At 38.9% G+C, this 19540-nt stretch overlaps 1 protein-coding gene across 1 annotated transcript in view; it reads right to left on the reverse strand.

Annotated features, from left to right (window-relative positions):
* Positions 1–2104: 2104 nt before the first annotated feature.
* Positions 2105–19540, reverse strand: part of LOC148021160 (cold-responsive protein kinase 1-like) — a 29534-nt gene continuing 12098 nt past the window's right edge. The window contains exons 4-6 of the mRNA XM_087699001.1: positions 3161–3398; positions 2914–3052; positions 2105–2789 (exon numbers count right to left, since the gene is read on the reverse strand). Of these exons, the coding sequence (XP_087555127.1) occupies positions 2376–2789; positions 2914–3052; positions 3161–3398 (791 nt within the window). The 3' untranslated portion in view covers positions 2105–2375. The remainder of the gene's footprint in view (positions 2790–2913; positions 3053–3160; positions 3399–19540) is intronic.

A 19540-nucleotide genomic window follows, 5' to 3' on the forward strand; every position in this document is an offset into this window, starting at 1 on the left:
CTCTAAGAGCATTGGGTCTCAGGGTCCATGAATTGTTATTGAGGTTGGTGTTGAATCTGTTATGGTTCCCCCGGGATGTCCTCCTGCCTTCTAGATCTACTAGTCTTTCAGCCACTCTCATGGCCTCAGCTAAACTAGTTGGCTCCTGTCTCTCTACGTCTCTTCTAGCCTATTCTTGCATCCTAAATAAGAATCCATGCAATTTGGTGTCGATATCCATGTTGGGTAGTTGCATCATGAGTTACTTATACTTGTTGACATACTCTTTCATCTTCCCTTGTGTTTGCTTGAGGTTTCTCCATTTATCTCTGACTTTGAATTTCTCCATCTTTTGAATGAAACAATCTGAGTTCCTCTTGGAGTTCTTCCCATGAAAAGATGGTGTGTCCCGGTTCATGTTTCAGTAGGTACCAACTAGCAGCGTCCTCCTCCAAGTAGATTGCTGCCACCTCTCCCTTCCTGTCTTCGGAGATCCTATAATACTTCAAGTATCTATCCACTATTGCGATCCGTTTCTTCAAGACCAACCTGTCTCTCTCTCCTTTGTACTTGGCGGATTGGGACATCTTGAATTTGCCGTAGTTATCTTTTGAGCTATCGCTCTCCTTCTCTTCTCTATGTTTGCCTTTTGTCCTTCTTCTTACTTCCGCCTTCCACTACCTTCTCCTTGTCTTTTCTTGTATCTTACACCCTCCTAAAAGTCTCCTCTCTCCTTAATCTTTTTATCTCCTCTTGTAGTTTTTGTCTCTTCTTCTTGTTGTAACACCCTCTCTCTATAGCCCTACTCCACTTCCAATTTTCTTCTCATTTTCTCATCCTCCTCCATCTACACGTTCCTCCAAATTGATTCCAGTATGCCTGACATGCCCTCCAACTACCTCTCCAGTCCCGCTACCTTCTCCTCTTGGGCCACTCTCCATTCTTGCCCTCTACTCTTCTTCCTCTCCTCCATTGTTGGAATGGATACATTCTCTCTATCATCCTCCATGTGGTCATTGGGATGGTTGATGGAAGGAAACCGCATTTCGCCTTGGAGTGGTAGTTGTGCTACATGGAAGCCACGTCATGTCTTCAAATGGTGGATGGTATCAGGTCGCCATGTCGAGGGTCGTCACACCGAGGATTGACGCAACAAGGATCAACTCGACATGGGACATCGCAACGTGAGTTGTTTTAGCTCACTCTTTGGGATATTGAATCTTCTCTCCTACTTCCGTGAGCACTCCTTCACTCCGAGCAAGAGTTGCTTTCTAATACCAAATGTGATGCACATGCACTCGTCACTCACTCAACACGGCACAAAAAGGTAACATGATATGTGAGAGCAAGGTATACTCTTGTATTATTCAATCAAAGAAACGATACAACATAAGCACATCCCAAGACTACACCCTCATGATGCCGCACATAAAAGGGTTCACCATTGGGTAAGAAAATCACACGTAGAGTGAAAACCAAGCACGGCTCAAAGTCACTACTACTCCCTATATAGGTATTTCTGGTAATAGCACCATGGTATAGCTACAAAGCCCTTACAAGGAGGGAACAAATAGAGAGATTTACCTTAATCAATGGCTCCTCCTAAAACCAATGCATAAGGACACACATCAATTCGAAAAGAACAGTTCTAAACATTCAGTAGTAAAACTATACAAAAGTAGTATTAAAGGAAAGGCCTTCAGTAGTAAAACTATACAAAAGTAATATTAAAGAGCAATGCTTTCACGATTTGCCCTTGATTGGGCAGTACACAATTTGGGTGATAGATCAGTTAGGACAGATGTAGCATTGTCCACTCTAGCATATGCTATTTCAATGGTACAGTGATAAGGTGGTTCTTTGAAAAGTTACCCCTGGTCAACTAGACTTCGGCAGCCCACTTTGACTTGCTAAGGTTGATTTAGTTCAGCTTAAGTCTTACTTTTTGGTCTAAACTTTCTCTCTCTATTTAAACCAAAATCTCAAGAGAGACCTTGCTTTTTGGAATTATAGTAGTCCTAGGAGCTCTTCTTACAAATAAAAGGACAATGTTCCAGCGCATGCTAGCATCTGTCGTGCACATGTTATATTATAAGAAGAAGAGACTACAAACAGAGACCATGTGTTCAGCTCAGAAGATGACATGCAACAATAATGTGAAACTGGTGTTTTTATTCACGTGATTACAACCAAAGAATCACTCTTCGTAAGTTCAATTATCCAACGATCATAAGCTGCAATATGCTCCCAAATACGTAAAATTGGCCTCCTGCACAAGTTCCAGTTATGATCAAAGGACAATGCAACATGCATTGTAGGATGCAGGCCATCTGAATATTGTCTCTCACTCTGCTACTGCTGCTGTCTGTGTCATGTGGCAAGCTTCTTATCTGGTGTCAGCGTGGAACAACTTCAGTGCAATCAGTGGTTGCAAAGGTCCCTGTCGTGCTGGAAGAAAACAAAGGGATGCTTTCTGCCAGGCTTCTTGTGTTCATGGGGCTCTGCTTAAGGCTTCCAACAACAGAGGGTTTGGATGACCCTCCGCTGCTGCTACTGTGTGCTGGTAAACCAAAAATCCTCTCCAAAAATGCAGGACTCCTAGGCACCTCCTTGATGGAGGACTTCCCTGACAGCAGCAGTAGTACCTTGGACATGGCCGGCCTCAAGTTTGGCTCTGCCTGCGTGCAAAGGAGGGCCACATGCCCCATCCGCACAACTTCTTCAAGTAACCCAGTTGCAACCAGATCATCTTTCAACAGCCTTGGATCCAGGAGCTCCAGCAATTTGTCTTCGTTGTACAGCCTCCAAGCCTGGGTATTCATCACGCACTTCAATTCTATGCATGACAGACAGGCACAGACACACCACCCTCCTCCCCCACAGAGAGAGAGAGAGAGAGAGAGAGAGAGAGAACTTTAAAACATTCACACTCACCAGATCCAGCAGCAGTTCCTGCTGAAACTTTGCATTTTTCCTGCCACTTATGACCTCCAGAACCACTACTCCAAAGCTGAAAATGTCAGCCTTCTCACTGAGTTTCCCTTGAAACGCATATTCAGGAGCTAGATAACCTCTTTTCCAATAAGAAACAAAAGCATACTCAAAATACTGCTTCACTCTTATAGAAAAAAAAATCAATCACAGATGGTTTTAAGAAGACTTTATAAGCCTAGAGCCTTACAGAGTTCCGGCAGTTGCTTGAGTGCTCACATGAGTCTGGTTATCAGAAAACAATCTCGCCAAACCAAAGTCTGCAATCTTGGGTACAAAGCGCTCATCCAATAAGATATTGCCTGGTTTGATATCTCTATGAACCATCCGCTGTGGACATTCCTCATGTAGGTACCTCAACCCCTTGGCAGTTCCAATAACAATGTTCCTTCTCATTTCCCAAGCCAAATTTGTCGCCGCCACAGGATCTACCAAATCACAAACCCGTTGCAGCTTGATGTATGAAAAATCCTACAATAATATGACCGTGTGCATCACAAAGAGAACCAGCGCAAATTGATAATGTTGAATAGAAACTGAACAAATATCAGAGAGAGAACTAGGGAGAGAGAAAGAGGAGAGAGAAAGACTGCAGAGGAGAGAGAAAGACTGCAGAGAGAGAGAATAAAACTGACGAGGAGAGAGAAATACTAGATTTAGAGAGAGAAAGACAAGAAAGATGAAGAAGCCATGGAAGCTGTGAGCAAGAAGGGAGAGAAAGATTGTAAATGTATTGATTTGTCAAAAAAAAGATCTGAAAATTTACAACTTCTCTCCTTATATACCAATGTCTGTGTGACATGGCATATTATCAACATTCTAACTATTCCCAACTTCTTACAATCCATCCCTTCCCAAAAGTTTTTGTCCTCAAAAACAAACCTAGAAAGAGCTAAAGAAGAGATGGATAGAACGGAGTACTACTCTGTTTTACAGCTTTACAAATGGGAAATGAATGAAAAATGACCATTACAAGGGCTGAATTTGAAGAACGGAAAGAAGACCCAACTATATACATGGCTTGAAGTATTTCAGAAGCAAATGGAGCCATAGAGTCTTTAACAAGTAGTTCAAGAAGAAAGTAAACAGCTTGCTAAATAAACAATCCCTGCTGGACCAAATCTGCCATAACTTTTGATAGAAGTGTCCAAATAAGATGTACCACATATCAAAACGAAGCTCTTGAAGAGTACTTTAAGCTCATGTAGATAGCTTAATTCTGAAAATGAGGTACGATAAAAACTGTTCTAAAACAGCGTGCTGTCCTGAACCAGTCTGCATCAATACTAGCTCCATAAGCAATAGGCTTCAGCCACCAATGTATCCCTCAAGTATGGATACTCATCCAATATTGAATCAGGTCTCCAAGAAGCCTCTTCAGAGGGTAAACCTCTCCATTTTATCAAATATTCCACAATAGAACGTAATCGAAGCTTCTTTTCGCGCTGACCTATAACAGCCTCTGGGATGTACTGAACAAGACCATCTTCATCAATAGGTGGCAGCTCATCAACTATATCCACCGGATCACCATAATAGGGCTTGAGCTGACTAACATGGAAGACGTTATGAATCTTTGTAGAAGAGGGAAGCTCTAGTCTGTATGCCAAATCTCCAATCCGCTTAAGGATCCTGTAAGGGCCATAAAATCTATGCGCAAGCTTATTACTGGATCCATCTTTCAATGTAGAGTACTTAGATTTGAGCACCTTCAACAAAACCAGCTCTTGTTCTTGAAACTCTAAAGGCCTCCTCTTCTCATCAACATACATCTTCATTTAATCTTGAGCCTTCCTTAGGTTCACCTTGCATTGCTGAATAAGGGTCTGCATTCTTTCCAACTCTTCCTTCCCATGAGGGTTGATCTTTTCATTAAAAATGACTGTTAGCCAGGTGTAGCCAAGAATCCCATGAGGTTTGGACATCATAACAAAAATGGCGAAGATAAGTCTCCAACCATTTATTAACTCTCTCTGTCTGTCCATCAGTTTGGGGATGATAAGCCGTAGATGGAGCTAACTTAGTACCCATAGATGTAAATACCGTTTGCCAGAAGTTACTCATAAACTTTGAGTTCCTATCATGGACAATCACCTGCAGTAATCCATGTAATCTGAAAATATGCTCCATAAACTGGTTGGCCACTTGAGAAGCAGTAAACTGAATTTTTGTTGGGATAAAATGAGCTGCTTTGGTGAGTCTGTCAACCACCACATAAATACTATTCCACCCCTTCTTGGTAGTAGGTAAGCCAGTGATAAAGTCCATAGTAATATGAGTCCATTTAGCCATAGGAATAGGCAATGGCTGCAACAAACCTCCTGGCTTATGGGTGCTATCCTTATTTTGCTGACAAGGCATACACTTCACAACGAAATCCTTGACATCTTTCCACAGTCCTTTCCAATAAAAGCTCTTACTGATCCTGTCATAAGTCTTGAAAACTCCCAAATGTCCAGCTAAAGGCGAAGAATGTAACTCCTCCATAATTTTTCACTTGAAAGAAGAAGTAGAGGGAATAACAATCTTGCCCTTCCACCAAATAAGACCATTTTTAAGCTGGTAATGCGAGTTTTCTTCCATAAGACCTTGCTGTAATTTCTGAAAGATTTGGCTGAATTCCTCATCTAAGAGATAGGCCTCCTGTAATTCTTCAATCCAATCACTATGTAGTTCCGTCATGGCTGACACTTTGCAGGCCCACATACGAGAAAGAGAATCAGCCACTATGTTATCTTTGCCCCTTGTATGAGTGATATCAAAGTCATAATTTTGTAATGTAGCTACCCATCGTCGTTGCTTTGGAGTGAGATTTGACTGAGTAAGGAAATACTTGAGTACCCGATGATCACTATGTACTCGGAATCGGCTGCCATATAAGTAATGGTGCCATTTCTTGATTGCATGCAAAATAGCCAACATTTCCTGGTCATAAACATTCATAGCCATCTCCTTATCTGTAAGCTTACGGCTTTCAAATGCAATTACTCCATGCTCCTGAAGCAAAACAGCCCCAATGCCACGGCCACTAGCATCACACAGTATAGTAAACTCTTTGGAGAAATCCGGGCATACAAGGATAGGAGCAGAAATAAGTAATTCCTTTAACTGATTGAAGCTACTATCTGCAAGAGCATCCCAAAAGAAAGCCTCTTTCTTCAACCTGTCAGTTAAAGGGGCTGCAATTGCCGCATAATGCTTTATAAATCGGCGATAGAATGAAGATAGACCAAGAAATCCTCTAAGAGAAATAGTAGTAGTAGGCATTGGCCAATCTCTTATACATTGCACCTTCTTGGGATCAGCCTGTATTCCTTTTTCACTGACTATATGTCCCAAGTATTCCACTTCAGTCTGCATGAAAGAACACTTCTTCTCCTTAGCAAAAAGCCTATGATGTCTCAACACATCAAAAACCTTCCTCATATGTGACAAATGATCCTGTAAAGTCTTGCTATAGATCAAAATGTCGTCAAAGAACACCAGGACAAACTGAAAGAGGAAAGGTTGCAGAATCTTATTCATCAGGCTTTGAAAGGTAGCTGGAGCGTTTGTAAGGCCGAATGGCATCACCAAGAAATGGTAGAGCCCACAATCAGTCCTAAAAGCAGTCTTGACTTCATCACCCTCTCTCATGCGAATCTGATGATACCCTGATCTCAAATCAATCTTCGTGAAGAATCGAGCCCCCTTAAGCTCATCAAGCAAATCATCAATCCTGGGTATAGGATACATGTTCTTCACTGTTATCTTATTGAGATCCCTGTAGTCAATGCACATTCTGAAAGATCCATCTTTCTTTTTGACTAACAGGACTGGGATGCATAAGTTGAAAAACTTGGTTCAATAAATCCCATTTCAAGAAGCTCTTTGATTTGCTTGGCTACTTCCTCTCGTTCACATTTTGATAGTCTGTAAGGTGGCTTATTGATTGTCTTTGAGTTGGGCTCCAAATCAATGGGGTGATCCACTGCTCACTTAGGAGGCAACGAAGTAGGTACTTAAAATAAATCTCTATACTCCCCAAGAAGAGCTGTCAAGGCTGGATGGTTTGCTGAATTATTGGGCTGATCCTGTGTTTCTTTGTTCAAATGCAAAACAAATATCTGTGAGCGCTTCTTGTACTCTTTCTTGAGTTGTTGAATGGTGATAAGCTGAAAATCAGATCTACTAGGGATTCCCTGTAAATGGATGAGCTGTCCATTGAAGAAAAACTCCATATATAACTGTGAGAAATCCATAGTAATCCTGCCTAAGGTCATCAACCAATCACAACCAAGTACAATATCTATGGGCCCCATTTCCAAAGTGATCAGGTTTACTTTGACTTCAAAATTTTCAGCCATCTGCAAAGAAACCTGTGGGCACATCTGTGCGCTGATTTCCTCTTCACCATTAGCCACTTGTACTCTAATGGGCTGCTGTAAGTCAGTGGGAACACAATTCAACTTGTACATAATGGATTTATTGACAAAACTGTGGGTACTGCCACTATCTATCAAGATGAACACTGGCTTTCCACATATGCTTCCCTTCATACAAAGTGTATTAGGGCTCTTAGATCCCGTCCAAGCATCCATAGAGATAGAACAATTAGTGGCAGCAGGCAACTCATTACAAAATCCACCAGGATCAAATGGAACATCTTCGCCTGGATCAAAAGGAAAAGAGTCAGATGGATCATAAAAGTACTCCTGTCCACCATCATCCTCAAAATCTTCATTTTCAGCATTGTTTGTCACTGCATTAGCCTCATTTATATCATCTTCAAAGTCCTCAAAGACTAGCATACTCTGAAGCTTTGGCTTGACATTCTTGTATACACACTTTGAAGCATGGTCAGAAGTATACTTTTCTCCACATTTGAAGCATAAGCCCTTGTCCTTTCTTTCCTTGTAAAGATCCATGGGAATAGATTTGGAATTTGTAATGGCTGAAGTGGACTTAGGCTTGTTATTACCTTGCTTAAATTCAACCTTTGGACTGTTTGCTGTCCTGAAATTGCTTTGAAGCCTAGAAGCATTAAATGGAGGATAAGTTGATACCCGTAAGCTCCCACTAGGCATATGATTGCTGCTATAAATGTTACCAACTTGCCCTTGCTTTAAAACAGTCCTTGGCTGTACATAACTTGGCTAAAATGAAGACTCTTTCCTATACTTTCTTCCATAGCGCTCTGCAAGCTCAATAGCTTTGAAAAGTGAAGTAGGATTTTGCGCCATAACATCAGCTAACAAGGATGGTTCTAAACCATACATAAACTTGTGTAACTTGGCCTCATCACTGATGCTTTCCACATACATGGTCAAGTTGAGGAATTGATTTGTATATTCTCTTACACTTAGGCCCCTTTGTTCCAAACCATACCATCTTCGTGCTAGCTTCTCTTTTTCAAGAGGCGAAACAAAGACTTCAGCCATAAGTGCCTTGAAAGCTTCCCAATTCTCAATAAGTACATTCTCTTTCTTGATATACCTCCACCAAGTGTGGGCAAATCCTTCTAAGTGCAAGGAAGCAAAGTGTATCTTCATGTCATCAGTTTTAGGAAATATGTCAAAGTAGGACTCCATCTTAGAGGTCCATTCCTCTAATTCTGATGGTGAAGATGACTAGCCATTGAATTTGGCTAAAACAAATTTGTCCTTGAATTCTCTATCATGGAAGGGTTGCTGTCCCAAAACTGGCTGATCAGGATTTCCAAGTACAGAACCTCCATATTGGGACTGAAATCTTCCAACAGGTGGCTGAGAATTACCATGTAATCTTCCTGTTGGTAAAGCACCCCTAGAATTCTGAGTATGCAGTCCAAAAGCTTGAGTATTAGCTCCATTCAAACTGCCCAAATAGTCATCATGCCTTTGTGAAGCTTCTCCTACTTCATACTGACTATTTGGAATGCCTCTTCTTCCAATGATCCCATTTCCATGACCATTCTGGTTAGATGGCTGAAGTGGGACTGAAGGGCCACTGTTTGAACAAGCTTTCTCATTAACTTCCTTTGATGCCATTTGCAACTGTATAAATTTTGCAATTTGTGCCATGAGTTGTTCATTGGATTCTACCAACTTATCAATAGAAGCCTTGGTCTGATCAGTAGATTAAACCATCTGCTCCATTCTTGACAAGATGGCCTCATGTCGTTCTCTATGTCTCAATTCATGGGCACACAAGGTATCAGTGAGTATATTGATTTCTCCTTGTTGTTGAGGCTCTTCAGGGTTCTCTTGAAGTGCGCTATCCATCATGGAATCCCTGATTTGCTGTGCATAGTCCTCCTGGACCTTATTTTTGCATTTATGTCTTGCCTTACTAGTGCAGTCCTGCAGTACCCCCTGTCAGTAAAACAGCTATAACTTTGGCTAGGAAACTCCGATTTCAGAACTTTTTTGTGCGAATCGAAGCTAACAATGCCCTCTTCGAGATGAGCTATAGCACGCTATAACAGGTTTAGGACAGAAAATTCTGTAGCTGAATTTCAGAGTCTGAACTGTCCAGTCCTGCACCTTGTCTAGACCTGAAAGTGCCCTGTTTTGACCCTGTAATGCAATGCAAGTGAGTAACCTCAAATGGCTACCAAACCCTGCAAAGGGGTATATAGGACCTGTGGGTACCCTGTAGTACCTGCACCTGTGCTTCAACAATGAAACGTGTACCTGTATCCACCTGTAAATACCCTGTAAGTGACCTGTAAATTCCCTGTTTTAGTCCTGTAGGTACTTGAGTCATTGGAAAGTCTTCAATCTTCAATCGTCCACTCGCTGTACTTGTGTGAGGGATAAAACGGCATGACAGGCTCCCTACACGGGCTCCGAATCACCGGGAGGTGGGCAAAGTTCCCCCCGGGTCGGTTGGTTGCACCCCTTCGGGATCTTCAATAGTGAGGGAGAGTCACCTCTCTTTTGTCCCACTATCTCCCCCGGCATCCACCTTTTTCCTCGGTGGGAATATCAACATGGCAGAGACTAGTGTGCTAAGCAATCAGCATTATATGCAATTCCAAAAATATTCATTCAGCCTTTCATGAGATGCAATTGATTGAGATAAGAAAACTTGAGATGGGAGAAGGGTTTTACCTATGCAATTCAGTGACTCACTGATTGCTAGTACTTACCCTTTTACAATATTTCAGCTTGGGTGAGAAAAAATTTCAACAAAACAAATCAAGGTTATGCATCAAGCTGATCAAATGATACCTATGATGAATAATGGTTTGAATCAAAAGGAATTCAATGAAATAGGCTGAGATTGAAAAAAATTAATACTATTCTCTGATCTATTGATCAATTCAGTGAATTAATTGATCAATAACCTCTCATCAACAAGTGGAAAGGCCATTAGCAATAGGATTATTGAGAGATTTCAGAGATTAGTAAAAGGGAAATACCTCCATTAAGCTTGAAAATTATGATGGATGTCAGCTTCAACCCCGTTGATGCAAGAGTTCTTCATAATCCATCATAAATCCAACATAAAGCTTGGAATCTCCATGAAATCAGTCCATACATGCTTCAATATGATGAAATCCTTGAAGAATCAATACTCCAGCCTTGCTTGAACACTTGAACCTCAAAGATTCAAGCTCCTTGATGAAAAGCCCCAAAATAATCCTTCCATTTGAGCTTCATTGACATGCACGGGCTGAAATCTCTTCAATGTCTTCAATCTTGAAGTCTATCCAGATTGTATTCAGCTTTAGAGAAGCCTTGAAGGTCGGGGAAGTCCAAAATTTTGAGAAATTTGAGCTTCCATGTCTGTGGCTATAGCTGCCCTGCTGTGTATTAGGATTTTGAGCAGAGGAATGGCTGATAAGAGTTCTCCTGGAGCTGAAAACTGATGGAATCAAGTGTTTGATGAAGCCTTTGCAACCATTGATCAGTGAGCTGAGAATTTGGAGCAGCTGAGCAGGGAGAAGGAGCAGGAAAATCAGCGCATTTTTCGGCGCATTTTTCGGGCTGCTTCCTGGCTCATACTCATCAGCAATCATCAAGCATGGTATTCCTCCTGTAGCTTAGGACACAAAGAATCTTTGCCCCATGGTTCGGCAGTGAGATGTTCAACATAGAGAGAGAGATATTTGTGGAAATTCTTGGCATCCACCATGAAAGCTTCAGCCAAAAGCTTGAAGGAGAGAGAAGAGAAGCTCTCTTTTGAAAAGTAACTGTAGTTTAGTCTCTAACTAAGCCCGGTTAACCATCCTTTACCCTAGTTATCTCCATTTTTGCATGAAATTTGATGATGTCCAGCCATTTAAGCCTTTACCTGCCATATCTGACCTTGGATATCTCCAGATGTAGTCATTTGCTGACTGTAGTTGTCCTGCAGCACTCCATTAGTCACTGTCTTGTACCATTTTTGTCTGAAATTGGTTTTGAAATAGGAAAATGAGACTGAAATTGGGAGAAAATAATGGATCAAAGACTGAAGCTCTGATACCACTTGTCAGAGAGAGAACTAGGGAGAGAGAAAGAGGAGAGAGAAATACTGCAGAGGAGAGAGAAATACTGCAGAGAGAGAGAAAATAAGAGTGACGAGGAGAGAGAAAGACTAGATTTAGAGAGAGAAAGACAGAAAAGACGAAGAAGCCATGGAAGCTGTGAGCAAGAAGGGAGAGAAAGATTGTAAATGTATTGATTTGTCAAAAAAAAGATCTGAAAATTTACAACTTCTCTCCTTATATACCAATATCTGTGTGACATGGCATATTATCAACATTCTAACTATTCCCAACTTCTTACAACAAACAAACAATAAATTAAATGGATGCCCAATAATAGAGAACAGTATAACCACAAAATTACACATCTCCCTCCATCCTGAATCGTGTTGCTGAGATCTATTAGCTTTAGTTGTAAACATACCCTAAAGCCACATGTAACACTTCACACAGGAAAAGGAGACTTAATGTCACCGGGATGATAAATTTTTTAGATGCTTTGCTCCTGCTAATAACATTTGATTAATTAATAATCAAATGTGCAATGTTGTAAGGCACATGTGATGCACATGGCAATTATTTCATGATAACAAGCCAAGGACCCCAAAGAAACAGTCGATGTCAAAGGCAAAAGTTGTGACAAGTTATGCAATTGGGTTTTGGATGTCAATTGTGTCAATTTGTCTGAAGGACAATTAATTGGCCATTGAACATCATTGGTGACACTAGGGACTAGGCATTAACTAATTAATTAATGCTAGTCTAAGGATCAATTAAGGTTGGGGACCACTTAAGGTTGCAAATAGCCTGGCAAACTAAATTGTGGATAGACACATTTAATTTTGGGCGGGGTCAAAAGGACTAAAATTAAATCTCAAATTTATTTTGTTCTAAAAGTCAATCAATCAGCTGAAAATCATTGGAAAATGGAGTTAGAAGGCTTCTACTGAGCAAAAGTGCCTGTCCAATGGTAAAGAATGTTGTTTTGGGGCTGGGAGAGAAGTACTCGTTCAAGGGTTCAGCCTGTGCGAGAGAAAGAGAAGATGTTGTTGATCAGTTTATGAGCCAGATACTAATCATTTCCTACAGGCAACAGCAACCAAGGGCCATTTGCAATTAGACAACAGCAGTTTGGTGACTCCTAGGGGCTGGTGACAGCATTTTGGTGCCTCCAAGCAGCAGGTGACTACATTTATTGCAAGTTGGAGTAGGCAGCAAGCAGATTGGAGGGTTTTCGCACAAAGAAACTCTAATGTCTCTCTCATCTCAACATTCTCTCACCTTCTCCAACCCATTCTCTGAAAATCTCAACATTTCTCAGCCAATTGAAGGTGTTCTTAAACAGATTTGGTGGACAACAAAGAGAATTTTGTTATGAACCTTAATTCTTTACAAAAAGTAGGGTTTAGCAGCCACCTTGGAATCCGTGCCATCAATTAAAGGCATCACATGCTAAAATCAGCAACTGAAATTCAAGGGATTGTCAAGGATTTCGTATGCCAACCCATCCTAGTTGATTTGGAGCAGCATTTGGCTAGTTTGTGGTTCCATTTGTATAAGTCTTGGATGAAGATCAAGGACCCTGGGCCCAAATTGCTTTAGCTCAACATCTCCTCTTAGGCCCCAAATAGAACCATGAGAAATAAGCCCTTAACATATATAGTTTTTTATCCCAAGGCATCCCACCCCAAAGCAACCAAGGCATCAAGCAAAGGGTGTACATTGACTGCCCAATGACCTACCAAGACTACAAAGGTGATGGTTATCTTACCAAGGGAGCCCAAGTGATCATCCCAAAGAGGCCAAGGCATTGGACCAAGGGTACTCATTGGCAACCCAAGGGCCTACTGAGTCTTGCAAAGGCAAATGGAATCACCATAGTGAACTTTGGATTTTTTTTTATTTTTTTAAATGACTTTTTATTTGATTTATTCAAAAGATTGAGCATTATAAATGTTTCAAATCAATTTTCATCCCATTGAGTCATTGTGCCCAAAGTATATGAAAATAAAGATAGATAGTCCCACTATCCTCAGAAAAAGCAAAACAATTCCACACACTACTAGAATAAGTGTCTAGGAATACCTAAGTGTATGTGCGTACGCTAATCATATGAAAAATATGTGGAGAGGTAAGAAAAAAGATGATAGTGAGCTTTGCAAGACAAACAAAGCAAGCATGCAAGCAGAGGGAAAAAGTGCCTTCGGAGAACTGCCATGTACAATGCCACGAATATGGTAGACCCAAAGTCGACCACTCATGAAAGACCGAAAAGGAATAAATGAGCACATATACATGTTTACATAAACAAAATTGCAAATACATGGGATAATGCAAAGGGATATCCAAGATTTCATGCTCATACAAAATGCAATGCAATAGTACAAGTAAACAATCATGTTTTACAATGCAACGGTACAAGTGATCTTTTATAATCATGTCATCTTGACAGTGTGGATGAAGTTACAAACGTCAGTAAGTACAATACAAAGAATCAATGTCTAAAATGTCTAAAACTAAACAGTAAACATCATCATTGTTAGCAACCAAGAGAAGAACATGTACCCTCTCAAACAAAAGAAAAAAGTAAAAGAGAAACACCCTCTCCTCGTCATCAATTCGAAGAATAGAGAGTAGACCCAAGCCAATCTGAGATAGGGTATATTGTAGGATCGACAAATTGACTCCTTTGATCAAAATGTCTACAAAATTATCGCTTATGGCACAAACTCTAGGTCAATGGTGTCTAGCTTAACCTGCTCTCTAGTGAAGAGAAAGGGAATTCCCACATGCCGCGTTCGAGATGTGATGATCAAGTTGCCCGCAAAGACAATGACACTCTAGTGGTCACAATAGACAATTGTAGAAGAAACACAAGAAAACTGAAGCATAGCAGTCCCTTTTTTAAATTAAAACTTCCTTCCCTCTCTTTTACTTATAATCTCTCTTTCTTTTTCCCCTCCCCTTTTTAATTAAATTTCTCTCCTCTCCTCTCTCTCTCTCTCTCTCTCTCTCTCTCTCTCTCTCTCTCTCAATTAGATTTAAAAAAAATTTCAAGTAAACATTTTAAAAGCTTTTTTTAATTTAAAGTTTTTCGAACATAGTTTTTCACATACTTTGAGAGAAAGATAAAATAAAAGAGAGAGCAAGAGAGAGAGAAAAAAAAGAAAAAAAAAGAAGAAAAATGATAAAAAGCATAAGACAGACAAAAAAAGAGAAAATAGAAAATAGAATATTTTTTTTAATTAAACATTTTTCTCTCTCCCTCCTCTCTTTCATATGTAGAGCCTAGATTCTCTCTCTCTCTCTCTCTCTCTCTCTCTCTCTCTCTCTCTCTCTCTCTCTCTCTCTCTGTGATTAAACTTTTTAATTTAAACTTTCTTTCTAATTAAATATTTTTAAATGCTTTTTTATTTTAACTATTTTGAATATAATTCCTCCCTCCTTCCTCTCTCTCTCTCATATGTAAGGCCTAGATTCTCTCTCTCTCTCTGTCTTTCTCTCTCTCTAATTAAACTTTTTAATTTAAATTTTCTTTTTAATTAAATATTTTTAAATACTTTTTTATTTTAACTATTTTGAATATAATTTCTCCCTCCTTTCCCTCTCTCTCTCATATATAAGACCTAGGTTCTCTCTCTCTCTCTCTCTCTCTCTCTCTCTCTCTCTCTCTCTGTGTTAAATTAAACTTTTTAATTTAAAAATTTTCTTGTAATTAAATATTTTAAAAGTTTTTTTTAATTTAAAGTTTTTTTAACATAGTTTTTCACATACTTTTAGAGAGAGATAGAAAAAGCCAAAGAGAGAGAGAGAGAGAGAGAGAGACGAAAAAACAGAGAGAGAAAGAGAAAAAGATAAAAGAGAATAGTTTTTTTTAATTAAACATTTTTATTCTCTCTCCCCTCCTCTCTCATATATAGAGGCTAGGTTCTCTCTCTCTCTCTCTCTCTCTCTCTCTCTCTCTCTCTCTCTCTCTCAATTAGATTAAACTGTTTAATTAATTATTTTTAAAAGTTTTTTTAAAATTTAAAGTTTTTTTGACATAGTTTTTCATATACGGAGATAGAAGAAGAAAAAGGATAAGAATAAAAGAAAGAAAAAGAATAAAGAGAAAAATACAAAGGAAGAGAAGAAAAAGAAAAGAGAATAGTTTTTTTTTAATTAAATCCTTTTTTATATAGTTTTTTACTTAAAGAGAAAGACAAAGAAGAAATATATAATTTGAAAGAGAGAGAAAATAGGGAAAGAGAAAGGAAAAGAGAGAAAAGAGAAAAATACAGAGAGAATAAAAAATATATAGACAGAAAATAGAGTAAGAGAAAAAAACTTGAAAGAGAGAGAAAGGAAAAGAAAATAAAGGAGAAAGAGAGAGAAAAGAAATAAGAGAAGAGGGAGGGAGGGAGAGAGAGGGGAAACAAAGAGACAGAATTATAGAGATGAGAAATATAAAATTTTAGAGAGAGAAGAAAAAAAAGAGGGAGAGAGACAGAGAAAAGAAAAGAAAAAGAAGAGAGAAAACTTGAACATAGAGAGAGAATTATAGAGAGATGAAAGATAAAAATTAAAAGAAAGAGAAAAGAAAAAAAATTAAGAGAGAAGAAAAAAAAAAGAGAAAAGCAAAAGAGAAAAAAAGGGAAAGAGAAAGAGAGAGAGAGAGAGAGAGAAGAACAAGACGAAGAAGAAATAGTAAAAGAGAAAGAGAGATGGAAAAAAAAAGAAAATAAAAGTCTTTTTTAAATTTAAATACTTTTTGAGAGTCAAAGTGAGAAAGGGATGGGGAAAAGAGAGAGAGAAAGAAAGAGAGAGAAAAAAAAGATAAAATTTAAAAGAGAGACAAGGAGAGAAAAAAAAAGGAAAATTAAAAGAAGGGAGAGAAAAAAAAAGGGGATGGAGAGAGAGAGAGAGAGAGAGAGAGAAAATATAAACATAAAGAAAGAATTATATATAGGAAAAAGATAAAATTTACATACTTTAAGAGAGACTGAGAGGGGGGGAGAAAAAAAGTGAAAGGAGAGAGAAAGAGAGAACATGTACAGAGAACTATAGAGAGAGAAAAGATAAAATTTAAAAGAGAACGAAAATAAAAAATAGAGATTGAGAATGAAAAGATACGAGAGAGAGAGAGAGAGAAGAAAAACGCACAAAAAAGAAAAGAAGAGAGAGAGAGAGAAAAGAAAATTTTTAAAAAGTGAATGAAGAGAGAGAAGAAAAAAAAGGAAGAAATAAGAGAGGGAGAGAGAAGGAAAAAAAGGAGAGAGGGAAAAGAATAAAAGAAGAGAGAAAAAAGCGAGAGAAAAAAAGGAGAGAGAGAGAGAGAGAGAGAGAACCAAGAGAGAAGAAAAAATAAACTAAAATAAACGGCAGAGAAAGAGAGAGAGAGATATATAAAATTAAACATCGGGAATTTTGGAAAGGAAGGAAGGAGAGAGACAGAGAGAGAGTAAATAAAAAAATTAGAAACAGAGAGGGAAAAGAGAAGAGAGAAAGATAAGAAATGGATTGTTAAGCGATCGCACGATAACTTCGCTTGCCGCTTCGAGGCAGTGGCCTAGCATTCCGTGCACGCGCTTCGTGCGCGCGGAACACTAGTACAGTCAATTGAAATAATACATTATATGTTACATATCCATGACCCATTATTGACCTGTCACTTATACAATATAGACAGAGTCAAGTTGCAACATCATAATTCTCATTTCAAAACAAACTAACAAAATGTCAAAATTAAAAATAAATCTTAATATATCATACATAACTCATAAATAAGACTAAAGTCGTATAATATTCAACTCTCAAGACAGGAATGGATACTAGATTGACAAAGTCCAATAACTAAACAAAATCACAAAAAAATCAGTCTCTCGTCCAAAATCTTGAGCCCTCACGAGTCATTACACATCATCATCATCATGTTTAACATTGCCAAATAGTCTTTGTTAAAAGAACCATGTTTTGGATTCCAACTCCCAAAAAAAAAAACACCCACCTTTTTTTGGGCAGCCAATTAGCCTTCACTCGCTTTAATGGAGATGGAAAATGCCCCGAATTCAATTATTTCCTAGTCCCTCCACTCAAATAGGCTAAAAACAGTTTCACCCTTGTTGAATCCAAGTCTTGGAGCTTTCAATTTCTGGCACGCTTCCCAGGGCTTTTGCTAAACCCTAATTTTTGCTCTACAGATTAGGATTTACAACAAAGAAATCTAAAATTTCTCAGCCTCTAGAGGTCCAAATGCTGAGATCTTCAAAGTAAGGCTGAGAAATGGTTGGGAGATAAGAGGGAAAGCTGTAGAGAGAGAAAATTCAAAGTTGTCGCGAAGAATGACTGAAAATCAATCAAATGCAGCTACCGCCTTACCACAACAGCTTATAGATACAAAGAACTGAAGAAAATCAATCATTCACTTCTGTTGCCCTGTCTCAAAGCCTGTAGATGTTGTCTCCTGCTATCGATCGATCTTCTCCTACCCTTGGCAGCCTCAAAAGGTCCTCCAACGACTGCAAATCAGACCAAACAACCTCCCCTCCTCTCTTGCAGGCTGAATTTATAAAAATGCCTCTCCAACTTCTAAAGACGTTTTTGAGTCTTGCATGGCCATTTTTGACAAGTAGCAACCTTCCCAAATGGTTTTTCCAATATTTTTCATGATTAAATATTAATTTTCAGCCTTTAAATACTGAAAATTAATCTAATAATTATTTTGGTGCCCTAAAAAATTATCTGATTGATCAATAATTAAATTGGCTAGGCAACTTCCATTCCCGAGTATGTCTGCGCCATCTTTGACCATCAGATTGGCGTTAGGTACCATTAAATGCTACTTCTCTAGTATCACCAAATGGCACTTATGGCCAAATGAATAACCTAGGCCAACAACTAGCACTAGATACCACCAAGTACCTATGCAATATAACTTATAACAACTTTTGCCTTTGACATCCTATGATTTCTTCGAGTCTCGGGCTCGTAAATTTACTTTAACCCCAGTTGCACCTCACATGTGCAACATTTACTTAATCATGTGATTAAAAATTAATCCACATATAAAGTGAGGTTTCAAAAATGCATGTCTTCATGGCATATGGTTGTGTTGGTAAAGTGGTTGTAGATGGAGAAGAATTGGATGCGGATGAGGCTCGTGACTTCTTTTCATGATTAGGTATCAAGCTAGCTTTAACTTTAACCTACAATCCTGAAGCAAATGGCAAAAGTGAAAGAGGTCATCAACCTATCATTAAGGCATTAGCAAAGTTATGCAAGGGCAGGATGAAAGAGCAGCCAAGAATGTTATCCTTTGCTTTATGGACTGATAGGACCACTCAAAGTGTAGTTATAAGATATATGCCTGTTGAATTAATGTATGGACAACAGCCAATCATGCCTATCGAGGAGACTATTCCTACTTGGAGTGTTCTACCATGGCAAGAGGGTTTGAATAGAGAATAATTGCTAGTTCTACCCATTAGACAATTAGAAAGAATGCCTAAAGACATTCAGACAGCCATGAAAAAGCTGAAGACTACAAGGATCAAGAACAAGAAGAGGTTTGACAAGCGACATAGACTTCGATCTCAAACTATACAAGAAGGGGACTGGGAGCTGGTTTATGACAGTAGCTTGGAAAATCAGCATAGTGTCAATCGGAAGATGTCAAAGCAGTAGTTTGATCCATATGTGGTAAGGTTTATTCTTGACAATGCTATCTATGCATTAAATGAGATGGATGGGACACCTCTAAGAATTCCAATGGCTGGAAAACATATCAAGCTCTTTAAATGTAGGGAGTCTTCAACATATAAGTTGAAAAAGTTGGATATTGAGCATGAACATGAGAATATGGAAGAAGAAGAGATAGAAGATGAAAACAGTGACATAGCAAAGAATATTTCTTCTGACATTGTAAATCCATAAGACTTTAGCACATGCCGGAGAATGTGCAGGTTTAAGAGGGGGTGGATGTCGTACCGCTACGCAAACACGGTGTGAAAAACTCTAGAGTGCATCGTCATTCAGCTTTCTTATTGATCTAGAGAGTCAATGCCATATTAGTTATTAGTGTCAGTGTCCATAGTGTGGATGATTCAAAAATACTAGATTTTTGGACAAGTTTAATCTATTTTTAATATTTTGGATATT

Source organism: Lygodium microphyllum, chromosome 18, assembly GCF_053477565.2.
Source record: "Lygodium microphyllum isolate KBCC chromosome 18, Lygodium_microphyllum_v1.1.10, whole genome shotgun sequence".
Classification (NCBI taxonomy): Eukaryota; Viridiplantae; Streptophyta; class Polypodiopsida; order Schizaeales; family Lygodiaceae; genus Lygodium; species Lygodium microphyllum.